Source organism: Elephantulus edwardii, unplaced genomic scaffold (assembly GCF_000299155.1).
Source record: "Elephantulus edwardii isolate Elephantulus edwardi_28Jun2011 unplaced genomic scaffold, EleEdw1.0 scaffold00319, whole genome shotgun sequence".
NCBI lineage: Eukaryota > Metazoa > Chordata > Mammalia > Macroscelidea > Macroscelididae > Elephantulus > Elephantulus edwardii.
Genome location: NW_006400069.1, coordinates 1,925,355 through 1,940,072, shown reverse-complemented (window position 1 = coordinate 1,940,072; position 14,718 = coordinate 1,925,355). Strand labels below are relative to the sequence as shown.

Genomic DNA, 14,718 nt, shown 5'->3' with positions numbered 1-14,718 from the left:
CAAGGATTCTGAGGCTCTGTCTAACATACTTTGGACATGTTGTGAGGAGAGACCGGTCCTTGGAGAGGGACATCATGCTTGGAAGGGTGGGAGAGGAAGGCCCTCTATGAGGTGGGTTGATTCAGTGACTGGGATAATTGGGATGGGAGTGTCAGAGACGGTGCAATTGGCACAGGACAGAGCGGAGTTTAGGGCTGTTGTACCTAGGGTCACTGTGAGTCGCAGGCGACTCGACGGCACATAACAACAACAACAACAAAGTACCAAGAGTGTTGACTGTGGAGCCAAGCAAGCTAAAATTGTTAACAATCTCATTCTCTTCATCATCTATCATGATGTTGCCAATCAGCCCAGTGGTGAGAATCTTTGTTTTCTTGATGCTGAGCTTCAATCCACACTGAAGGCTGTAGTCCTTGACCTTCTGCAGCAAGTGTCTCAGGTCCTCCTCAGTTTCAGGAAGCAGAGTTGTGTCATCTGCATAATGCAGATTGTTGATGAGTCTTCCTCCAATCTTGATGCCACATTTCTCCTTAATAGAGTCCAGCCTCCCAAATAATCTGTTCTGTATATAGATTGAAAAGGTATGGAGATAGGATACATCCCTGGCATATATCCTTCCAAATTTGAACTGGAAAACAAATTTAAACATTGAGTTGCAATATTGAAAGTTACTTGTATCTTCTTTTTTTTTGGTTATGTTTGCCAATGGTTTGTCAATTTTACTGATGCTTTCAAAAAACCAGCTCCTGGTCTTATTGATGATTTCAATTGTTTTTCTGTTTTCTATCTCATTGATTTCAGCTCTTGTTCTTATAATTTCCTTCCTTCTAGAGACTGTGGGGATAGACTGTTGTTCTTTTTTTAGTTGATAAAGGCGTTGAGTTAGATCATTAATTTTGCTTCTTCCTTCATATCCAAAAATCAGTGGGATTCCTCAACAGTAACAAAGAGAACTCAGAGAAGAAAATCAAGAAAGCAATACCATTTACAATAACCAACCACAGACTGAGATACTTGGGAGTGAACCTAACTAGAGACACAAAACACTTATACAAAGAAAAATGCAGAATATTTTTGCGAGACACAGTAAGAGATCTAAATAAATCGAAAAATGTACCCTGTTCATTGATAGGAAGACTCAATATTGTGAAAATGACAATCTTACCAAAAGCAATTTACATATTCAACACAATCCCAATATAGATAACAAATTCATTTCTTCAAGAGATCAAAAAGGAAATTGTCAAGTTTATTTGGAGAGGAAAGATACCCCAAATAAGGAAAACACTTCCGGAAAACAAAAACGAAGTGGAAGGCATAGCATTCCCTGACTTCAAAATCTACTACACAGCAGTAGTAACCAAAACAACATGGTACTCATACAATGACAGGCTAATGGAACAGTATTGAGAACCCAGAAATGGATCCAGCTATTGATGGTCAAGTGATATTCAACAAGAAAATAAATTCTAACAAATGGGGAAATAACAAACTCTTCAATAAATGATGCTGGCAAAACTGGACTGCTACCTGCAGAAAGCTGAAACAGGATCCACATCTCACATAATACACAAAAATTAACTCAAGGTGGATCAGAGACCTGCGAGTATAGCCCAAAATAATAAAATTCAGAAGAGACAAATTGGGATCAAGTTTAGAAGGCCTAGTCTATGGTATAAAGAGACTGCCAAATACAATCAGAAATGCACAATCTGAAGAGGACAAAATTGATGAATCTTCTAAAGATTAAATGCACATAAAAAATGAATTGTATTGGAAACATCTGCTTGTCAGGGAACTCTTCAGAGTACTGATGAGCAGCGATGTCAGTCTGGAGACTAAATGTACCTCATCCAGGCCATGGTCTTTGCAATTACTTGCTATGCATCAGAAAGCTGGGGTGGTAGAAGGGGAAGTGATACCTTTGAGTTGTGGTGCTGGAGAAGAGTTTGAATATACTATGGACTGCTAGGAGAACAAACAGGTCTGTCCTAGAGAGGGTGAAACCAGGCTGCTCCTTGGGAGAAAGGATTCTGAAGTTCCATCTAACATACTCTGGGCTTATTGTAAGGAGGGATGACTCCTTGCGGGGGGGGCATCATGCTTGGGAGGGTGGAGGGACAGTGCAAGATAGGAAGACCTTGGCTGAGATGGGTTGATTCAGGGACTAGGGGAATGTAGGTAGATGTGTCAGAGACAATACATTTGGCACAGGTTTGAGTAGGGTTCAGAGCTGTTGTACATAGAGTCGCTATGAGTCACAAGTGACTCAATAGCACATAACAACAACAATATCTTTTGGTGCATAGATTTTTTTAGCTAAGGATATGTCCTATTGATTTACTAATGTCCTTCCTTATCTTTTATGGTTGTTTTCATCCTGAAGACTATTGTATCAGAGATTATTATTGCCACTCCAGCTTTCTTATGGAGGCCATTTCTATGGTATATTTTCCCCCTTACCTTTGATTTTTGGTCTTTCTCCTTTTTTTTTTTTTTAAAAAAAATGTGTCTCTTGAAGGCAACATATTGATGGTCTTTGGGTTTTTTATCCATTCTACTTTTTTCCCTCTTAATTGATACACTTCAGTAATTCATGTTCAGTGTGATTATTGATTGGCCAGGTTTTATTTACTTTTGCCATTTTGCTGTATTTCTTTTTCTCTTTTCCTGGTTACTTTGGTACACCAACTTTCCTCTTCTGTTTCTGTGTGAAGGACTTTCCTTAGTATTTCTTGTAAAGCATGTCATGTTCTCATAAATTCTGTAAGTTCCTGCTTTTCTGCAAATGACCTAATTTCTCCTTTGTATATGATGGCCAGCTTTGCTAGGTATAGAATTCTCAGTTGGCAATTGTTTTCTTTCAGCCTTCTGTATATACCATCCCATTGTTTTCTTTCTTGCATGGTTTCTGTTGATAGGGCAAAGCTTAATCTAATTGGTTCTCCTTTGTAGGTGACTTTTTTTGTTTTTCTCACATTGCTTTTAAGATTCTAGTCTTGTATTTGGTGTGGGAGAATATAATATGTCTTGATGTTTTTCTTTAGGGGTCTAATATGTTTGGAGTTTGTGGAGCTTCTTTTAATATGTATTTCATTTTTCATAATATCGGGAAAGTTGTCTTCTAATATCTCTTACACAATTTTCAGATTTTTTCCTCCAATCCTTCTGTTCTGAAATTCCAATGATGCATATGTTATTTCATTTGATGCCATCCCCCAATTCTAATATTTTCTTCTGTCTTTTCACTGTTTTTTCTTCTTGTAAAGTCTCATTGATGTTCTTGTCTTTTATCTAATTGATTCTCTGTTCTATCTCTTCTATTCTGCTTTTTTTTGTACTTTCAACATACTGAAAATTTCTGCTATTTCAGTTTTGATATTCCGGATTGGTTCTTTATCCTTTTATGTTATATATAGTACTGCATTCGTTATATCCTCTGTCTCGTGGTGATTTCCCCCATTTCATTGTTGCTTTTGTGGTTTCAACTCTTTCTTCCAACATATGTAGCTTATTCAGTATCAGTTCTTAGAACTCCACAGTTCTGGGCATATTTCTTCTGTCTTTCTGTCTCTGAGGTAGTCAATGGGTCCTCAATCTTGTTTGCTTTTGTAGAAGAAGAGTATTTTATTATTATTTTTTTTAAATAATGTTGGACCCTGCCTGCTGCTTTAGCATTATGTGAAGGTGGGGGCTGTTTCTCTTCTGGGAAAGTACCAGGAATACTGTCTGGGACACTTTCCTCCATAATTCTTGGTGGTTGGTGCTCATGGTGTACCTGTGCCTTATCCTGAGATTGTATATAGCTTGCCTGAAGTTCCCTCTGTTCCTGGGGCTGGCAGGAAGATTTGCCTTGGCTAGGAGTTCACTGATCTCGGAGAGCAGATGGCAACTTGCCCTTCCTGAGGTCTTCTCTGGTCCTAGGGCTGGTGGGAATATTTGCCTTGGTTGGGGAGCTCCTTGCTCTAGGGCAGAGGGAGGAACTCATCCTGCCTGAAGTCCTTTCTCACCTGGCCTTTTTGTTTAAAAAAAAAAAAAGAAGCAAAGAAAGTACTGTTCAGAATAATCTCAGTAGTCAAATAAGATATTTGATCCTTTTACATTTAGAGAAATTATACCATGTTGGTTTTTTTTTTACACTTGAAATAAATATACAGAAATATCCATTTATCCTTCTCTAATACATACAGATATTTTTTTAAAAATTGAGGTTTTTAAATTTTGCTTCATATTTTGAGTGCACAACTTCATTAAACATTTTGTGTATTTCCTTAAATTTCTCATTTTTTTGTACTGTAAAAATAACTATACAATATTAATGCACTTAATTCCTTAACTATTTTATCTGCTATTTGGTTCTAAATAGATTAAAACCATTTGTGCTTAGGAGTGGTCAAGAGGCTATTTTATTTTCTAAATGGATTTGACTGTAGGAAATGGAGGCCATGCTCAGCTCTTATTTTCACCTAGGCTATCTTGAAGAACACTGACAAGTCATTCTATTTCATAAAAGGTTCTATAGGTTTTGTTCAGTTTAGTTTCCTCTCTACCTTGTGTTTAGATTCAGCATTTGAAGAAAAGTGCTTATGAGGAACCATACCTCCATGGGCTCTTGGGGAGACAGATGGAGGTTTGGTCTGCTCTGAGGTGGGAGGAGGCAGGCTGGAAGGAGACCCTCAACAGTGTCTTGGAGGAGGGAGGGCCTGCCCCAAGCTCTTCACTTACTCATACTCCAAGCCCTTCCTTTTATCTCCTTTTCCTGGTAGGCTCTTTGACCTCAGTTTTATTCCAAGAAATCTTTCGGAGTTGTCATTGAGACAATTTCGAATCACTATGATCCCACTATGATCTATCAAGAGTCTGCGTTATGCAGATGACACAACCTTGCTTGCTGAAACTGAGGAGGACCTGAAGCGCTTGCTGCAGAAGGTCAAGGACTGCAGCCTCCAATATGGATTGAGGTTCAATGTCAAGAAGACAAAGATTCTCACCCCTGGACCAATTGGCAGCATCAGGATAGATGGTGAAGGGACTGAGATTGTTCACAGCTTTACTTTGCTTGGCTCCACAGTCAACAGTCTTGGCACTGGTAGCCAGGAAATTAAAAGGCATATTGCATGGGAAAGTCAGCTGTTAGGGACCTCTTCAAAGTACTGAAGGGCAATGGTGTCTCTCTGGAGACTAAGGTGCATCTGATACAGGCCATGGTCTTCGCAATCACTTGTTATGCATCAGAGAGTTGGATAATGACCAAGGAGGATAGAAGGAGAATTGATGCCTTTGAGCTGTGGTGCTGGTGCTGCTAGGAAAACAAACAGATTCATCCTGGAAAGGGTTAAACCGGGTGGATCTTTGGAGGCAAGAATTTTGAGGCTCCGTCTAACATACTTTGGACATGTTATGAGGAGAGCCCAGTCCTTGGAGAAAGACATCATGCTTGGGAGGGTGGAGGGACAGTGCAGGAGGAGAAGGACCTCAATGAGGTGGACTGATTCAGTGACTGGGGTAATTGGAATGGGAGTGTCAGAGACAGTGTGATTGGCACAGGACAGAGCAGAGTTTAGGGCTGTTGTACATAGGGTCGCTATGAGTCACAAGCGACTCTATGACACATAACAACAACAACAACAACATGATCCCATTTATATCAGAGTAAAACCATGAGTCATAGGATCTTCAATGACTGATTTCTGGGACTCAGAAAACTGGGATTTCTTTCAAAGTGCCCTTAGGCTCTCACCTTCATATTGGTAGTTGAGTGGGCTAACGGTTTCCCATTCAGGAAATCTGAGAATGTTCTTAGGATATCTATCAGGATCCAAATAGAGTCAAGACAAATCCTTGCCATCTTGAGGTCCCCTGTCCAGATCAGAAATATCTATGCAGCACTAGTCATTGTTATAAGTTCTTGTCTAGGTGACTCTGACTCAAGACAACCCTTTATACAATAGGACCAAATTCTCCCCTACATGGAAGCACCTACACAGTCCCTGCTCTGCTAAAGAGTATTGTTGCAGTCACTGTATCAACCCACCTCATGGAAAATCTTCCTCTTTTTTACAGACTCTCCATTTTTCCAAGCATAATATTCTTTTCAGACCCTCCCTCCATTGGCATGACCTTTGAGTTAGCAGGGCAAGTTCCTAAGCACCACTCTTTTCGAGCTCTCTAAAGATTGGCTCCCTTCTGATAACATAGCCAAAGTATCTATGGCCTCCTTTTGGCTGCTCCTTTAAATCACACCATGTATGATCCTTCTTCAAGTTACAGAACATGAGCAGTAACTCCTGATGAGAAATTTTTCTGGAGCATCTGTAGTCCTGCCCTCAATGAGGCCAATCTCCTGCATCTTTTATCTTGAGTGTGACACAGGTTGGTGGCTAGATGTGTCTTTCAGGTCATCATGGAACATGCTAGTCCAAATGGTGAATTTTGCTCCCACCCCATAAATTATTTTGCAATCCTAATCACTGTGTAACTTTGGTGGCATATAGTCCCCAGAGAGTTGTGCTAGCCAAAAGACCACAGCTCTCTGGTGGTTAGAATTCACCAGCTGCTCTGAAGGAAAAGATGAACGATCTCCTCCGGTGTGGTTTATAGCCTCTGAAAATCTGCTGGAGGGTCACCTATGAGTTCTGACACCACTGCAGTGAGTTTGAATTAGTTGTGGCATCTTACTTGGAAATACAAGTTTCCTTTGTTATTAATGAGGCAACACTTGTGCATCCTAAACCCATAACTGCTTAGGGGATATATACAAGGAGGATGACCTTGGTATTGTTCCTTTGAAACCTTGAAATTTCTTCAGCCATGGACATGTCCCAGAAAGTCTGGGCTGAGGGGATGGAGAGGACAGAGAGACCTGCTGTGGCTTCTGGGGCAAGCTTTTGAACATTCAAGTTCCTTTAGTGCAGAATCCATGGGAGAGTCTAGGAAAATGGGAAACAAACTCAACAAAGTTCTATGGCCCTTTCTCCAAATGGCACGAGGTGCCCAAAGGCCCATACAGGACAACCAGGCTCTGTTTTCCACTATAGAATTAGTCAATACTAGATTTAGGATGTTTCAAAAGTCAAGGTATGCTACCATGAGAGGGATAACAGGGTCTTACATTCCTGGGCCTCTTTGCACTTATTTTAATCACCTACAGAATCAGTCAAGATTCCCAATCATCTGGAATCCAGCAAAAACTCACTAACTCTCCTAGGTTCCACTTGCAAACCCTCTGTTAACAACTTCACTTGTTTTACCTTCAGTACAATCCTCCCCCTCCTCAGCCCTGCACAATGGCCTACTGTGCCTCTCTGCTTCTGGGAATCATGAACACAACAGATCTGATTCTTTCTCATGGGTCCTCTTTCCTGGTTGTGCCTGATTTTCCATCTGATAACCATGCTGTAGGCTCAGTGGCCCTGGTCTGAACAAGGTGCAGGACAGGCAGAACACTGGTGCAGAGCCAGGTGTCCTCATTGACCTGGCTCTTCTTCCACAGTGCCCCGTCCCCTCAGGATGTCACATGCCCTGGGAAACAACTGGATCTGGGACAGTCTGAATATCCCAGGAATTGCTAACATAAAGATGTTTTTTATTTTCAAAGATTTGTGCCATTGGACACAATTCCATCTTTGGAATTTGTGGAGTGCTAACTTTCCTAAAAAAACAGAACAATGTCACACTGTGTGCAACAACTGGCCACTTGACTGTGCTGTCTAGACTCTGTGTGCTTTCACTTAACAAACAAAATAAAATAAAAGTAAAAACAACCCTTCGCCATGGAGGCACCACTCTGCCATCTTAAAACTATTTCTAGCAAGGGAAGAAAGCTTCATTCAGAGCCTGTGAGGGGAAAGCGGCAAGCGGCAAAGGACAGTGTGCCCAGGGTAGAGTGGATGCCTGGAGGGAGCCAGCTCCAGCCCAGCGTGCAGCAGCTTTTCCACCCAGTGTCAGGGTATTTCCCAATTAGCAATGGAGAGGACAGTCAACAGTCTCTTGATGCCAGAGGAGTTGCTCTTTAAATCTAACAGAGAAAATGCTGCTTTACATCAAGATTGGGGCCTGCCAGGTGGTTGCTTGCATACTGGAGAGGTTTCCCAGTCGTCAGTGCTTATGATAAGCTGAAGATGGAAATGTGACACATCACCTGATCCTTCTGTGTTTCTCTGGGTGAGTGTTCCATAGGGAGTTGCACTGCTCAGCCAAATCACCTGGTAGGTGGTTCAAATGCCCAGTGGCTCCAAAGGAAGAAGACGGGCAATATCCTCCTGTATGATTCACAGCCTTGAAAATCCAGCGGAGGGTCAGTTATAAGTCAGGTTCTGACTTGAAGGCATTACATGAGTGAGTTCTGTGGTTCTCAAACTGTCGATTTAGCCAATTTCTGAATTCCTACTGTATGTAAGGCATCTTCTAAAAACATTTTTCTAAATTTTTATATTATAAAAGAGTCTGGTATGAAAGGTGGCCTTATTCAAGGAAGAGGTGGTCTCAACAACAGACTTCTTATAAAGCGAAATATCACTTTAAATCATCTCAGCCTTTTAAAATAAAATATTTTCCATAAGTCACAGCCAGAAATTTATTTTCTTTTTCATCAAAGGTTACAGCCCCCAGAAACACCACTCTCCTTAACACTGCACAGCTGCGTAGGAAGAGCCAGGGCAGTAGAGCCCACGTATATCCTCTCCTGATGGGCCATGAATCTAGTCATCTGTTCACTTGACAGTAGTTTAGGAAATGAAAATGGCAGTGAATGAATGCAGCCCATTTAGAGAAACATACCACCGAGGGCCAGCCTGGGGTGACCCAATGACAGAAGAAAGAGGAAGCCGTGCTAAGGCCTGTTCAATGGCCTCTGAGGAAGGGCAGTGAAAGGTACTTATAGCAGTGCAATGGTTCTGAGACAGTCAGGGGCACATATGCTGTTACACCTGTGTCAAACCACAGAGTGGATACTGATATTAACTGTGGACTTAATTAATAAACAAATTATATCTCTATCAGGTTATCAGCTTAAATAAACGCCACAGGAATGCATCATACCAGACACTGTGACAGAGGAAACTGTGCAGAGGGCAATAATGACATATGAGAATCTGTTATCACATGATTTTTCTTTGATAAAAAAATAAAGTCTATTAAAATAAGTCCCAGACGCTCAAAGTTTAAGAAAGCTGTATGTTGTGGTTAATCACAGGGTCCCACAATTTTTTGATGGCTGGAGGGAGAGGTAGATAAAGGAAATGGGAAAGATCCAATGTGAAAAACAATGTCTGTGAGCTTTCTAAGTAAACCAGTTGTTGCTGTTGTTAAGTGTCATCAAGTCGTAGGCGACTCATAGTGACCATATGAACGAATGTTCTTGATAGTTGTGTGACAGTACATAATAAAAATTTTATTTCCATAAAAAAAAGAAGTGAGGGAATGTTGAATTGGCAGACATTGTGTTAAATGTGTGTGTCCCACACACAGGCAGGAATGCCCACAGAGCTTCTGCCTTCACCAACCAAAGCCGACACATCTGTTGGTGGAAGAAGTGGAACCACCAAGACTTTAAGACCTGCATCTCTGTCCCTGTGCTGTGGAAGGGGCAGGGCTGGCTCCTGCACTCTGCTTGGGTACCCAGTCCAGGAAGTAGTGGACAGGAGCCCTGTACAGTGTCTGCCTTTGCAGGAGGAGCTGCCCCAGGACTGATCAAGCTCACCCTGATGGGCACCCTGGGCCACAGCCAATCCTGACGGCAGCTCCATATCACTGCACATCAGTAGGCCCTGGACACCTGGTGGGCTGGGGATAGTCAGGAAATGGGTGAGGAATGAAGTGTGAGGCCAAGAGACAAGACTGAATAGTTGGCCTCATTATTTTGGACACTATGTGGGTTGGTTCTGATTCACTGGTATATAACAGCAACAGCAACAGCAACAAAACAATAAATGGACAAGAGGCCTCCAGGCAGCCCTGGAGTGAGAATTATTCCTTTCACTGTGAACATGCAGACACATGTATACACATAGGCACACACACACACACACACACACACACACACACACTCTCCTCTGTATGTGTACAGGAAGCTGTGTGTAACATCTCCCTACCTTTCAGGAGGGTTAGGTCCAAACAAGTGTGTATAAGACCCTAAGTGCTGGAACAAAGTCTTACCTGGACCTCTTGTCCACCAAGGCGACGCACACATGCTGAGAGGGGACAGCTTTCCACTTCTTTGCTTCTATCACAAGAGCTTCTGCATCCACCAAGCCAAAGCCATACAGATGGCTAACTGGAAAGACAGGGGCTTCAGAACCAGTCTCCCCTCCATTATCTCATCACGTGGGTAAGGCTTTGATCTCACACTGAGGACCTGTCTAAGAAGCTGTAGGCAGGAGGCCATCCCAACAGTGTAACCCCTCAGACTGAAACAGCTCTAACAAGAAAAATGCCAGATGAGAATGCTCATTTAAGGTTGTATCACTTCTGCAATAACTGTTTTCCCTTAGGACTGAGAGCCAGGAAGTGTGTTTCCTTCTCACTTAATAGAGGAGAAGAGCTGCTGGCTACTGCTATCTCAACTCTTGACTGGGGGCAACCCTTTGCACAAAAGGACGGTGCCGAGGCCTGGCCTATCCCCTGGACTGGCTGTGACTGGGCCACTGTAGTTGAGAGAGTTTTAGGAAGTACGTGGATTACTAGGCCATCTTCTTCATTCACCTTAGCCTGGAAGCTTTAGCACAAGCCTCTACTCATGGATGGCACACATTTACTTGACTGAATGCAAGTTTCCCACATGAAAGGGGGGATTTCAATCACTGACCCATGGCCCCTGAGAGCCACAAGTTTTCTTCTAGGACAGGGAGCTGATGCCACCTGTAAATTCCAACTGTAAACCAGAGAAAAGGATAAAACCTGACCCTCTAGGCCACGGGACTCTGTGGGGGCAGTCTTTTTGGCTGGCTCTTTTCTCACTGACTCCCCTGGACACTGGAGAAATGTATGCTGCTTAGATGGAGAGCATGCGGCTGGCCAAGTCAGTGTTTAACTTGGCTACAAGGAGAAACTCAAGGTCAAGAACTAGATAAAATCTAGTTTTCTATTTAATTAGGCCAAAATGGAAATGTAGGTCAACTCCCGTTACAGCACACCACTACCATCAACATTCCTGCAACAAAACCACGTGAGGCCTGATCAATGGCCTCCTCATAAGGAGGAATGTCCCGAGGGACCTCGTGTACCGATGCATAACCTATAATTTACAGATACAACTAGCAGGCTTGGTGCCAATATAGTTGGACCTGGGCTTTAGAAAATGGAAGAGAGAAAAAAAAAAGAACCCTGAACCTTTTCACCCCTAATCTATGGCTGAATGTAAATGTCTTTCCAGTATCTCTGGTAAGCCAACGAATAACACCTTTCATTATCTGCCACATCTTTGTTACAAGCTCAAAGGACTCTCAAGTGTAGGCTACAAGAGGTGGATTTATAGTACTCGTTCTCATAGCTGACCTTCTAGCAAGTTTTGAAGGCTATAAATCTCATGGGAGGAGATTGTCCATCTTTCTCCCATGCACAGCTAGTAGATTTGAACCACCTGCCTTAGTGCTGGCAGCACAGATCCTTACCACTAGGCCACCAGATCTCCATGAATTTCATGGCACAGGGGCCTACAGCAAGTTGGACTGGTGAGGGAGGTGCTACCTGGATTATGAACAGATACCACTGTGCTCTGAGTTCCTTTGTTAACACTGAGACTTGCGGACAGAAGTTTTACAGTTAGAAAGTATCTTACACAACTACCTCAAATTCTCACTGTACAGATGAAGAAGTTGAGCACTAGTTTCCAAATCACAGTGCTACGCACCTTTGTGACCAGCACCATTGACCTTCCAGTCGTTGGCCTTCAGGTGAGCTGGCCTGGATGTCTTCACCAGCAGGTGTTGTACATCCCTCCAGGTTAGTTGGTTGCTGTGATAACAGGATGAGTGAGTCAGACAGCGATGGGCCAGGGGCCCTTTGGAAAGGATGCTTAGGGAGCCAGTCCCTCTAGTCTGAACCTAAGTGAACCCTCAGGCTGCCACCAGCCGCATTCCACAGCAGGAGCTTATTTCACAACCTCTTTGTACAGAATTGTTTCCAGAAATTAGATCTTGAGATAAAACAGTACAACGGATGACCCAAATCCACCAGCATTAAAAAGTAATCTTTGCTGCCAAGCTCTGCTTTTGTTGGTTCAAGGAATTCTAGAAATACAAAGAATGGAACTTTTAATAACCCTGTAAATGTTTATTCAGTATCTGGGCTGTTTTCCCCAACAGTAACCCTGCTGGTGCAACAATTAAGTGCTCACTGACTGGTGAGCACCATCAAAGGCTGGTGTTTAAAACTCAGAAGCACTCTGGAGGAGTTTCATAAAGATTACAGCCTAGCAGCCCTGTGGGGATATCTACTGTGTCCTGTAGGAATTGATTCAGTAGCACAAATGAGAACTCATCAAAATGTGGGAATGCAATGCAGGTGTAAAGGCCAGAGTCTGCTCAACACATCTGACTTCCTCACCATTTCTAGACCTCCTCTCATCCATCTCGCTCCCAGGCTTCTGGTTGGTAAATGGTGACTCCTGTCCTCCCCTCACCCACTGCAACCCCTGTGTGCCTCCAGCCAAGCTTATCTGGGGGCTGCTGGGGCTCTGAGGATGTAAAGGCTTTGCATGGGGGTCACAAGCAGTCCAGGGTTACATGTGCTGGCCGCACCACCCGTGAAAGTGTGATCTAGAAAAGTGACCTGCTGTCAAGGGATCACTGAGTGAAGACAGAAACCAATTTTCTGGGAAGTCTGGTGCTTGGGGCCATAGAGCCTGGCGTTCAGACAGGACAGAATGGATCCAGAAAGGGTGGATATGAGGAACCATTTCATTGTTAACGAAATCCCATTTTATTTTTCCTCTCTAGTAATGAAAACAAGTATGTTTGTATGGAAAACATGTCAAAGAATATGGTGTCAAAATAGGTTTTTTATGAAGTCAGGACTGATGAGAAGTTGCCCCTAAATGTGGAACTGACTGGATAATTCTTACCCTCCATTCCCATGCCACACGGCCTCTACCCTCCTGGTACCTCTGGAAGCACTGCCACCCATGACAACTTGGCTTTGCCCTGTTTCCCTCAAACAGAGTGGTGGAAAGATTTGAAACACAGCCTTGAAGCCAGTGGTATGCTGAGACAGATTAGAAATTCCAATCTCCAAAGAGCCTTTGGGCTTCCAAGAAAGGATGTGCTATTTCCTTGACCAGTCCTCTAAGTCTGTCTGATATGCTAAAAGCTGACTGTTCCAAATGAGGTTTGCTTGATTTGGTATCTATAAACTCCCAAGGAAAAGCTAGCATGGAGAGACTGTCAGTTTTCCTGTGCTGACAAGGCCAAGGTTAATCTGGCCTGGAGGGTGTGTTTTCTTCTTAGTTTTAAGTAACAGAATTCCTTTCATGTTTCCAATCATGAAGGGAAGAAAATATAGTGAATATAGTGAATGGTTAAAAATGTGAATGCAACTTCCCGCACACATAACTGATTACTTAGAAGTTGTTTTTGTTTTTTTTCAATCCTCAGGACACAGAAGTGTATGTATTGCCCTGCAAACCAATAATATTTAGCTGTTAGATATTGCTTCGTAACTGAGAAAGGCAGTAGCATTGAGCTTTATCCTCTTCTGTCTCATGTAAATCAATGTGCAAAAGGTATAATTCAAGTGTCTGAGATTTTCACAGATTCTTTTTGAATCATTTGAAATATTCCTTATAACTAATGTTACAGACAAGGGTAAGGCTAAACAACTTTGATGCTCAAACAAGAATTTACTTTTGACCTCCTGATTGATGTACAACAAATGCCTCTTTCTCTCTGACCCAATCACATCCAAACAAGGCCAGTGTTTTCATTTGGTTTATGGCAGATAAAACATTACCATTTTGCTGGCAATTTTGGAATTAAAGTCCATAAGGAAAGCTGTGCTAGCCCTCCTAGAATACGGAGCAGGCCAGGGGTTTTGGCCATTCACCCCCCCCCCCCGGTGGCCTTCTAAACATGGTCTCTAAGCATGAAAAGAAGTGGAAAGAAGTAAGACTTACTTTGCTTCTAAAGCCAAAGCGATGATGCCTGCCACCATGGGTGCTGAGACCGAGGTGCCTGTGTGCCCATCAGTGCAGCGGTGACGGAGGTCCGTGGTGACCTGGAGGGAGGGCAGTGAAAAAGACCAGAGCTTAGCTCCTGGGAAAAGTCAGAAATTCCTCAAAATGTGGCTCACTATCGGTGTGACCCATGTTGGAGACCAGAACAGGCTGTATGACCATGAGAACTCATATTCTCTAAAGCACCCTGCTCTCACATGCAAGACATTGACCTGCCAGTGGACATATATGTCAGTAGTGTGGCGTAGAAACAAGGAGACAAGACAAAGCCATGCCTGAGCCAGGTAAGCCCATTTCACAAAGTTCATCCAAGTCCATGTCCAGGAGTGGAGCATAAGCAAGATGACACAAAGTCTGACTTTCCACAGAGTCCTCTGAGATACTGCTATTCTGAAAGTCACTGCAGGCAAGACCATGTGCCACCCTCACAACCTCAAAGCAGAGATATAACAATAAAGAGCATTTCTGTTTTAGATAGAGGGTCACAGATCAGACTTTCCAACAAGAGGTTTGGTGTTTATTTTTTTTTTAAGTAGTAATTTTCTTTTATT

At 42.8% G+C, this 14,718-nt stretch overlaps 1 protein-coding gene across 2 annotated transcripts in view; it reads right to left on the bottom strand.

Moving 5' to 3' along the window:
• PCSK6 (proprotein convertase subtilisin/kexin type 6) overlaps positions 1–14,718 on the bottom strand; it is a 219,952-nt gene that overhangs the window by 118,186 nt on the left and 87,048 nt on the right. For both annotated transcript variants that reach the window (XM_006901327.1, XM_006901328.1), the window contains exons 7-9: positions 14,108–14,208; positions 11,849–11,952; positions 10,156–10,273 (exon numbers count right to left, since the gene is read on the bottom strand). In XM_006901327.1, coding sequence (XP_006901389.1) covers positions 10,156–10,273; positions 11,849–11,952; positions 14,108–14,208 — 323 coding nt within the window. The remainder of the gene's footprint in view (positions 1–10,155; positions 10,274–11,848; positions 11,953–14,107; positions 14,209–14,718) is intronic.